Consider the following 10,891-nt stretch of genomic DNA (forward strand, 5'->3'; position numbering starts at 1 on the left):
TCGTGCTAGTTTATAAAGCACAGTTATGCTGTGAATTTCTCTAATCAATGCTTGGATGGTTACTTGTTTTTTTTTTTAGATTAATATAGTTGTTTTGACTAGTTTGTGTGTACCTCGATTAATTCCACGACCTTAAAGCTAACAACTATATAAATCTTTAGTGATTTTAATGTTTGTAAAGCTCGTTATTTCTAGAAAACAAATTTAAAGTATGATAATTAAGTTACACGACTTCAAAATTTACTTGGTTACCTAATAATAATGTCACATATATTGTCACATGCTCCTTTGATCACTTTTGATGTAAATTTGATTCAGTATCTAGCAATTACAGTAACATATTTAGCCTAGTTATAGTTTTAGTTTGAAAAAAATATTTTAAAAATACTATAATTTTTTTTTTGGTAACCAAGATTTTAAGAGAGGAATTTCAGTAAAATTCATGCAAAATTATAATATATCTTGTTTAATTAATTTTAATATGATGGTCGAGACAAAACATAATTTTATCCATGTGTCAATCTTGCCCCCATCAAGTTACAATTTAAAATGTAATTATTCTATTGATTTGACACAGCTTTGAACTCGAAGAGAACCATTCAATCATTTCTAAAATCATCATATAATAAACACCAGGAGATAAATCGTTAACAAAAACAACAAATTTGCTTTTCCCCCCCGATAAGAATATGAATTTACAACCATTTTGTTATTAGTGAGAAATTTATATATATATATATATATATATATATTTTTTTTTTTATAAACGTAGTTTTTAATCCATTCTAGAGTTGATTCAAGGCAAATCTCAGATAATATTATCATGAATTAACTTAAATTAACTTAATTTTTTATTTATTTTATCAATTGGTTTTGACTATATTTTTCTCCAATTAACCGGGTCATGAATGAATTCAAGATCATACCAAATTAATTTTTCTAAGATAATTAAATGAAGTATTAAAACAGGATCTATAAATAGTTTAACAGCATAATTCCAATCTCATTAATTTGCACTCCCTCCAAATCAGCATTCATAACTTTCTCATAAAAAAGGAAAACCTTTTTCATATAAGAAAAAGAAGAGTAAATTGTATATTAACCCTTGTATTTGTAAGAAGCTAAAAATGTAGTCCCTCTACTTCCTAAGAACAAATAATGGACTAAGTTTAGTAAAAAGGTAGTAACACATGAAATATGTTCACCTAAGAATCTAAGATTCCAAGGTTGGTCCAGCATTATAACCAGTTCATCCATCTAGTTAAAGAGCTTGGATTTGAGTTGTGACATCATAGGTTTTTTGTCGATTAAATTCTATAAATATTTTAAATTCCAATATAAATATAAATATAAATATAAAATGAGATAAAATTCTTCTAAATATATCCTATTAATGATTTAGAACAATAAAAAAAAGCTATGAAAAATAAGAATAGAGAGAGGAAAAATGTCACTTGGTTTGTCAAATAACAAAACAAAAGTTTGAATTTATCTTTTTTATTTATGATTAGATCATATATTTGGTAGTATTATTTATAGAATTAAGTTTAATAAATTCAATTGTAGCCCATTTCCTCTAGCTTTGTGATGATGGGAATTGACCCACCAAGGAATGAAACTTGTGGAGAAGTTAGAAAGATCGTGAAGTTTAGGTCCTGATATGTTATTGACTTTATATTATGTATACTATTTGTAGTTATTCCAAACCCGAATAGGAAATAAAGGCAGCTCTGCTCTGTCTGATTACTTCCAAAATTTAGTCCTCGTCCTTAAAACTTCGATTCTGCAAATGGGTCTCTATCATCCATTGCTGTTTGATTTTCAAGAAGTAATGTTCTTTGAAGTGACCGAGTGAACTCATATCAATATCATGTGTGTATGCTGAGAAAGTGAAAGCTTTCACCTCCTTATTTCATACAAGCCAAGCCCAAGTGGGTCAGTCTACTTCATTTTTACTCTCCTTCAAGTTTTCATCAATGGGTTTCTTTATTACAGGATATATTTTCTGTTTGTGGTAGTGATGTGTCTTTTCTTTGTTTTCTGTTTAAAGATTGAAGCTTTTTTCACCTTGGGTTTGAAAGTTTTCGTCTTTAGTTGGAAGCGAAGTAGCAGTGTTTGATTTCTTGATATTTGTAGCTGTGCTTAGATTTTTTTTTTATAGTGGTTGATATGATAATGGAGCTGGAACCACTGACTATGGGGAATGAAGTTATTGAATTTGACATGATGGGTTTGGGAGACGATACTGTGGATGATATTCAGCGTCAGTCTGTTGATGTTGGTGTTGATGAAGTGGAAGAAGAGGAAGGAGGAGATGGAGAAGTTGAAGGAAACCAATTCCTGATGAATTTTTATGACCCCCAAAGTTCCCACAATTCCATTTCTGGTCAAGTCTATATCCCTCAAGGGGACACTAATCTTGAGCCCTATGAGGGTATGGAATTTGAGTCTGAGGAGGCTGCGAAGGCTTTTTACAACTCGTATGCTCGTCGTGTAGGGTTTAGTACTCGTGTCAGTATGTCTCGCAGGTCTAGACGTGATGGTGCTATCATTCAGAGGTCTTTTGTTTGTGCAAAAGAGGGTTTTCGCATTGACAAGGATAAGCCTGCACGTTCTGATGTGCGTGTGAAACGCCCTCGTGCTGAAACCCGTGTTGGTTGTAAGGCCATGTTGGTTGTTAAAATCCAGGATTCTGGGAGATGGGTTGTTTCGGCATTTGTAAGGGAACATAACCACGAGCTTGTTCCACCTGACAAGGTGCATTGTCTCCGCTCGCATCGCCACGTATCCGGCTCTGCCAAATCATTGATTGATACCTTGCAGGGTGCTGGGATTGGTCCCAGTGGTATTATGTCTGCCCTCATCAAAGAATATGGTGGAATCAGTAATGTTGGTTTTACTGAGCGTGACTGTAGGAATTACATGAGGAGCAGTCGACAAAGAACTCTTGGTGGTGACACTCAGCACCTTTTGGACTACCTGCGAAACAAGCAGGCTGAGAATTCTGCGTTTTTCTATGCTGTGCAGGGTGATGAAGATCAGTGTATGAGCAATATCTTCTGGGCTGATGCAAAGGCAAGGGCTAACTACACATACTTTGGGGACACTGTTACCTTTGATACAACTTACCGGTCAAATCGCTATCGATTGCCCTTTGCACCGTTCACTGGAGTTAACCATCACGGGCATCCTGTTTTGTTCGGTTGTGCTCTCTTGGTCAATGAATCCGAGGCTTCATTTCTTTGGCTTTTCAAAACATGGCTTATGGCAATGTCTGAACGGCCTCCTGTTTCAATCACTACTGATCATGATAGGGTAATTTGTCTAGCCGTGAACCAGGTTTTTCCAGAAACCCGTCATCGTATCTGCAAGTGGCACATCTTTAAAGAATTCCAGGAGAAGCTGTCCCATGTGCTTTCTGAGCATCCTAATTTTGAAGCAGAGCTCCATAAATGTGTTAACCTCACAGAGTCAGTTGAGGAATTTGAGTCTTGTTGGTTGTCTCTACTTAATAGATATCATCTCAGGGAGCACGAGTGGCTCCAAGCAGTTTATACTGATCGACGCCAATGGGTCCCAGCTTACTTGAGAGATACATTCTTTGCAGAAATGTCTATAACACAGTGCAGTGACAGCATCAACTCTTACTTTGATGGATACATCAATGCCTCAACTACCCTACAGTTGTTTGTTAAGCAGTATGAGAAGGCTTTGGAAAGCCGCTATGAGAAAGAAGTCAAAGCTGACTATGATTCGATAAATACTGCCCCAGTTCTGAAGACACCTTCACCTATGGAGAAGCAAGTGGCTGAGCTCTATTCCAGGAAATTGTTTTTAAAATTTCAAGAAGAGTTGGTTGAGACTTTAACGTTCCTGGCAACCAAAGTTGTGGATGATGCGGCAATCACTACCTATAGAGTTGCTAAGTTTGGTGAAAATCATAAAGCTTATACTGTTAGCTTTAATGTTCGTGAGATGAAAGCCTCTTGTAGTTGTCTGATGTTTGAGTTCTCCGGCCTTCTTTGCAGACACATATTGACTGTTTTTAGGGTGACAAATGTTCTTACACTGCCTTCCCATTATGTTTTGAAACGATGGACAAGGAATGCCAAGAGTGGTGTCATATTGGAGGAACACGCCAGTGATTTTCTTGGTAGTTCACGAGAATCTCTTACCTTTCGATGCAGCAACCTTCGCCATGAGGCCCTTAAGTACGTTGATAATGGAATCCAAAGTTTAGAAATTTACAATGTTTCAATGGATGCTTTGCAAGAGGCAGCAAATAAAGTGGCTCTTGCAAGAAAGAATGGTGGGAAAGTTGCAATAGCAAATAGAGCTGGCAGAGAAGAGTATCCTCCTCAGGGAAGTCAAGCAAATAATAACAATCAAAATCAGCAACAGGGCTTAGAACAGCCTGCTTCTGGGGTCAGTTTTTCATTCCTTTTCTCTCACACTTCAGTTATTTATTCATTTAATTTTTCCTTTGTCAGTAATATTTGATACTTATTTTTGCCCTTTTCTATAGATTTTTCTGTTAATGCTGCAATATAGGTGCTATTAATGGCAGGAATTGCTCTTTTAATTCCGATTAACTAATGACTGTGTCAGTTGAGATTAATTTGTTGACTTCAATGGGTCTCTTTGTAGTTTGTAGCAGAAACAAGCTGTTTAGATTCATGGTAATCATCATCGTTGTCATACCAACGTCTGATTTTGTTTCCATGAACAGCCTAAACTCTCACTGCATCTGCTGTATTGGAACATTTGTCTTCTTTTTTTTGTGTGAACAGAATACTTATTTTTAGCTAGAATGTTTCTTAATTTTTCTTTTTCTTTTTCCTACTCCTAATAGTTGATGATGTAGAGGCTTGGTCCTGATAGTTGCATTCTACTTTGTGGGATAGTAGAATAAAATACGGCTGGCTTGTGTTTGTTTTGTTACTTCCTCAGCTGAATGTAATTGAATATTATATGTATCAATTTGCAGGATGACCAGGACAAGAAAATCCAGAAACTGCATCGCAAACTGGATCGTGCTCGACGAAAATGTGAAGTTTATAGAGCAAACTTGCTTTCAGTGCTGAAAGATATTGAGGAGCAGAAATTACAATTGTCTATTAAAGTTCAAAATATTAAGTTGGGAATGAAAGATTAACCCAAATGGCTTTGTTGGTATCAGTTTCTCCTCCCCCCCTCCCCCCTCTCCTTCCCTTCCTTTGGCTTTCTCTAGCTAGATGAGACGCACAAATGAGAAGTGTAATTTGTTTCTTATGATAGAAGATGAAATTACCCCTTTTTGGCTGAGTTATATCATCCTTCATATTTTTTTAGTGTTCTAATCTCAGTTGGTGATGGTTTTCATCCTGCCTCCTGTCGTAATACCACTCAACGGAACAAGTGAGCAAGGGCAATTTCTTTCCCGTCAATTGAGTCTGATGGCTTTAGTCTATGAAACTTTTTATACTGCACTTAGCCTTGGTGAAAATGCTATCGTCTTAAGGTACTGCCATGGCATCTGTATGGAAACGGGAACTCTTGTGAGAGAGATGCTACCTTTTTAAATTTACTTGAACATAAACTGGCTAAGCAATGTTCGAAAAATGGTCAAGGTTCTAGGAACCCCCCTTTAACAGTGATAAGTAATATCTTTATATGATCAACCTTGGCTTACCAGTTTTGGTTTTAAAATACCAAAATCACCTAATACATCCTCTGTTGCAGTAACTGCTAGAGGTGACAGATGAAAGAAGCTGGTTAGTTCAAACTGGGCTCGGATGAAAAGACATTCAATCCTCAACTTACATTGCTAGTCAGGTCTGTGCCGACATGATACAGTTGCTTTACAGAAATGTACATGAACCAGATGTTTTGGTTTCAAAGAGTTATACAAGGTTGATTGTCCGAGAGACCTCCTGAACTTTTGATCAAATCTATATAGACTTTTGACCTTTTAATTTTATTTTTGCCCCTCAAATTTTCAGGTTAAAGGCAAAATAATCTCACTTGGGCTTTCATCATTTAGGAGGGAATAGTCACACATATGCACATCATGCGCTACCTAACTGAGTTCATAGGAAGGAGGTGGAGATGATGTGATGTATTGTATTGACCTGATAGTTCGATAAATAAAAATACAACAGGAAAATTAAACGAATTAGCCATATATAATGGCATTGAACCTCACGTGACATTCAAATTTCTATATAATAATTTTAGCTGTTTTTGTTTTTGGCTCACTTGAAACTCCATCACATAAGACCTCATCCCATTATCGTTTCTGCATGATAGTGACTCATGGCAGAAAACAGCACTCAATTCATTATCATTTCTGCAGAAAACTGTTTGGGTTTGCTTCTGGAACGCAAAACCCTGCTGATACTTGAATAAGCTAAACAGCTGGAACCAAAATTACTTGCAAGTTGCAACTGTCGCTTTTCAAGTCATCTTTGTGCAGTCTCCCTAAACTAAAAGAAATGTAACTAAGAATGTTGGATTCCTTGAATGGATATTTATTAGCTTTTGGAGGTTTAATTTTTAGTGAGTTTGATATCATGCATTATATTATTTAAAAATGTTTTTCAATTAAAAATATATTAGAATTAAAAATATATTAGAATGATGTTCTTCAGATATTTTTTATTATCTTCAATATTAACTCATCAAAATCATCCAAAAACATTTTTAAAAACATCAATTTAATGCTTTTTAATGCTTTTTTTAGACGAAAAACAATTTGTGATGCAAAAATAAACACTCAATATATACAACATATAAACAAGAAAACATAGAAGAAGATAAATAAATGTACGAGAAACATTCAGAAACAAGTCCAAGTTGTGTAGTCAAATTATAGAATTTTCAATTCAAGATCAGCAAACCCAACCCTTGCTCTGTGCCTTTTAAAGAGATCGTCCAGTGCGGCAACAAACTGACCGTGCACTTCAGCGAGCTGCAAAATGAATCCATGTATAAGCAACAGTTGGAGATTAATATCACTCAGTCTATAGATTTAGTGAAAAGAGGAATGCAGGCAGCTTTAAGTCCCACCCTAACTGGATTTCTTTTTGTACCAGTACTAGGGTCTTAAGGTTCTGAGCTTGTTAAATTATAACAGCTTTGCAATCTGCGACATTTTGTACAGCGTGTAAGTAGTTTGGGACTGGGAAATGCCGGCATCTTAAATTGCAAGCTATGGATTTTTACAATACAGAGCTTTGAGCTTAGTGTCAACACTACACGTTACATTATATTCTCCAGTAATCAAACGGCATGATGGTACTATGACCATCCTTGGAACCAACTTTCACTTGATGGTATATAAGTTTTTCTTGGCCCCTCTAATGAAATTGGGAATTTGGGGTGGCTTTGCCACTGGCCAGAGCAGGAAGTATTACTAACTAATACTTGAAGAAAAAGGAATCCACCAATGAACAATGGGCTATGGAGCTCAAAGGTGGTCTTGTGAAAGCAAGAGAGGCGAGGTCTGTACCTTATTAATCCTTCATTAATCTAAAACATAAAAGGAATTTATTGTACTTCACACTCAAACAAAATGGATATGTTCACCATTTCCAGTCACAACTGATTCATCAGATTGCAGATTTAAGTGGCACCATACCTCTTCCACAGTGGGCTGAAGATTTTGCTTAAGCTCAATAGGTCTACCAACCACGATATGCATCGGGCGTTGGAAGGGCAAGGGAGTCCTGAAAAGCAACAAACAATTATAAATTGCAAATATGTTTTTGTTTAATCTTATATATATAAAGAGGGGTTCTATCAAATTTCAAATATACAGAGGAAATAATACAACAAACCCTCTTCCCCAATAAAAAAAGGAGTCATTTTGTCTTTCCCATTAAACATTAGCAGATTTTTCAGAGAAAGCTACACCAAGTGGCAGTGGGTATAATCATGGGCCTAAACACTAAACACAAATGGAGTTTCTCTGAACATAGTTAGAATTTCCTCAAATTTTTACTTACCCAAAAATTCCCCCAAAGACAACTGGAGTGAATTTAATTGCTCTAGAAATTTTCAAGAATAACTTTCCGCTGGGTTTCCACCATTTATACACTTTTGACTGCAGCAAGAATAAGAAAATTAACCATGTTATCAATGAAAAATGTGTAATTGGAAAAGTGAGAATTAATCTATAAGATGAAAACAATGAAAACTCGGTTTTTGAAACATTAACCTCAAGCAGTACACAAGAGGACCAATGTCTTTTACATGGACCAATCCACATAATTCCAGCATTCACTGGCAAAGTAAATGGAGTACATAACAAGAAAATACTACACTTTGCATTTAACCAACAGGTGACAAAGTGAAAAAGAAAAGAATCAATACTTGACCAAAGCAGAAAACTGGAACCAAGGGTGCACCGTTCTCCATGGCTATCTTGATAAATCCTCTTCTTGACTTGAGGAAAGCAATCTGAAAGCAAGCAGCACCCAAGATTAACAACCAAGCTATTCTTCAGGGTGAAAAAAAAAAAAAAAACAGTCCCTTTCAGTTTGGTTTGCATATGATGTCAGTCAATTTCAAGTCCCACGCCTCAAGGATTCTACATAAAAGGGATGTAAAAGTAATAGCTTTCCATCACCATCTAAATAGGAGAAAAGGGCAGGTTAAAGAATAAGAAGGAACAATGATAAACACACACAAACATGTAAGAACTAGATTGTAAAATATATCAACGTCCAACATATGAACCAGCAAGGATCAGGCAGGGTAGGTTGCATAAGTCCTAGATCCAAAACTTTCTAAGCCAGACAGGGGGGCAATCTACTTTGTTGCGAAAGGGAGAGAGAGAGAGAGAGAGAGCACAAAGAGAAGACCTCATTATCATGCTCCATGTAAAATGTCTCTTGTACTCCACCTGGATTTACAATGCAAGTATAACCAGCTGACAGAAGGGAAGTAAAATTTTTCTTCGTCGCAGATGTAAGACCACACCATGTCCATATATGTCTCAAAAATGGTACGAGGAAAACCTGAATTTTAATTCCCATGTGTTGAGAAAGAGAAGGAAAAGCTCTAAATATTTAAAAATACAGAGAAGGGAAAATGCCTTACAGCGCTACTAGCAAGGACCTTTACTTTTGTGAGAGGCATGAAACCTGCATGATCTGCTAATGCAACGACCCCAATGGGCCAAACTGAATGTGGCTCATAACCAAAGACTGCATGAAGCACGACAAAAGTCTCCGGTTACTTGCTCAAAAAAGCTAAAAGAAGCTATTAAAAATTTAGCAACAGCTAAAAAGTTAAGATCCACAGGAAACTGTAAAATCAACTGCCTCCTGAACAACATCCTCGCAGAAAAACCCAATACCCCAACCACTTGAATTTCAAAATCAACAAAGTAATTTAATCTAATAAAAATCCACTCTTCTGATATCACATCTTGAATCCTATTGCCAATTTCTCGAAGATAACACAAGTCCTATTCTGACATCATTTGCAACCATACTACTGATGTTCCTAGACCATTTCATATTTACACCTTTTGTTAGAGTTACAACATCCTAGTGCTATTGTCACACATAATCCTGAAATTGGACCAAGCTGATATCAATAGGAATGAACAAGTGGGGCATCAAACCATTCAATTCTCACTTCTATTAAAAATTGGTTAGTGAAGAATCATTAAGCTTTAGACCAGTAACCCCTGTGGATTTATTGTCTCAACGAAGTCCTTTTTCAGATTCACTTTCATTTCAAAAATAGCAACACAAAAGTCAATTGCAAACCATCATTTTCATGTTCTGCAAACGAACACTGATGAAAAAAAATCCCACAAATAAAGTATGTACCATAAGCACGATCAGGATGGAAGGCATTTATATCCTCAACATGTAAAGTCACTGGAAAATAGCAGCATGCATGTCTACATATATACCTGCATTTGTTATCAAAAAGCAATAAAATGCAGTCTTTATCATACAACAAAAGAAACAAAAAAAATCGAAGATTCAATCTTTCTTGAACAACAAAAGCAAAAATTCATTCCTTTTCCCTTTCACGAAAGTAAGAGTGCTAACGAAAGAATAAACAAAAGGAGTAAGATAGTTTCTTTACCTACAAAGGCGACGGCCCAACTTGTTATCATCATCAATTGGAACGAAAACGAGCAACAAAAGCAATCCGAAAACACTAAAATCCAAAGCAAAAAAGAACCCATGTGTTGGTTTCCATGTTTGAAGAGAATCAAACGAAGAAAAGATCAAAAATTGAGGAAAGAAAAGGGCTGTTGATACTTACAGGAGACATTTGGAGAAAGAGAGAAAAAGGAGAGAAAAAATAACTAGAACAACAACAAAATGGATTGAACCAAGCCATGTTGCTACTGCTATCAAGCTGAGAATTATGTTTGATGAAAATAATTCTCTTGCTTTGAATATTGTTAGCTCTCCCTGCTCTTGTTCTTCTTGCTTATGATTCTCCATGGTTTTACTGGTGACGATGGCTTAATGCGGGGTGGGTGCCTTCTGGTTCTCGAGCTTTCTATGCTTGATTTCTCCACCAATTCCTTACCTGGCTTTAAATATCATTTTCTTTTTTAAAAAAATAAATAAAATTGTTTTGGTGCACAGGTGAAGAATTAATGACTCATAGCAGATTATAAATATTGCTCCTCTGTTCTTTTCCAGCTTCTCTACTGCTATTTCTTCCATTATTATTATTATTATTCCTTGGTGAAAACTTATGACTCGATAATTTTTATTTGTTATTTCGTTTATGAAAAAAATCACCTAGAATTTCAAGATCGTCAAGATTTTTATTTCTTTAATGAAAAAAATTGTCAGAATTTTCTTTTAATTTTGATCCTTTTCTTTCATAATTAACGATACTCTCAAGGCGACTTTCACGTAATGAGATCAAG

The 10,891-nt window shown here is 35.8% G+C and overlaps 2 protein-coding genes across 3 annotated transcripts; one reads left to right on the top strand and one right to left on the bottom strand.

Annotated features, from left to right (window-relative positions):
• The first annotated feature begins 1,749 nt into the window (after nucleotides 1-1,749).
• Nucleotides 1,750-5,330, top strand: LOC118040729 (protein FAR1-RELATED SEQUENCE 5). 2 transcript variants are annotated; one of them, XM_035047743.2, is made up of 3 exons: nucleotides 1,750-1,935; nucleotides 2,162-4,425; nucleotides 4,988-5,330. In XM_035047743.2, the coding sequence occupies exons 2-3, from the start codon at nucleotides 2,170-2,172 to the stop codon at nucleotides 5,153-5,155; spliced, it is 2,424 nt and encodes an 807-aa protein (XP_034903634.1). In that variant the 5' UTR covers nucleotides 1,750-1,935; nucleotides 2,162-2,169; the 3' UTR covers nucleotides 5,156-5,330. The 2 variants fall into 2 exon arrangements, with proteins under 2 accessions (XP_034903634.1, XP_034903632.1); XM_035047741.2 differs by having other exon boundaries at nucleotides 1,750-4,425.
• A 1,432-nt stretch (nucleotides 5,331-6,762) lies between these two features.
• On the bottom strand, nucleotides 6,763-10,672 carry LOC118040730 (diacylglycerol O-acyltransferase 2). Its single transcript, XM_035047744.2, has 9 exons — nucleotides 10,270-10,672; nucleotides 10,087-10,161; nucleotides 9,822-9,907; nucleotides 9,082-9,188; nucleotides 8,844-8,999; nucleotides 8,353-8,439; nucleotides 7,986-8,083; nucleotides 7,619-7,706; nucleotides 6,763-6,949 (listed from the first exon to the last, which is right to left on the bottom strand). The coding sequence occupies exons 1-9, from the start codon at nucleotides 10,452-10,454 to the stop codon at nucleotides 6,848-6,850; spliced, it is 984 nt and encodes a 327-aa protein (XP_034903635.1). The 5' UTR covers nucleotides 10,455-10,672; the 3' UTR covers nucleotides 6,763-6,847.
• Between the last annotated feature and the right edge of the window lie 219 nt (nucleotides 10,673-10,891).

This window comes from Populus alba, chromosome 11, assembly GCF_005239225.2.
Source record: "Populus alba chromosome 11, ASM523922v2, whole genome shotgun sequence".
NCBI lineage: Eukaryota > Viridiplantae > Streptophyta > Magnoliopsida > Malpighiales > Salicaceae > Populus > Populus alba.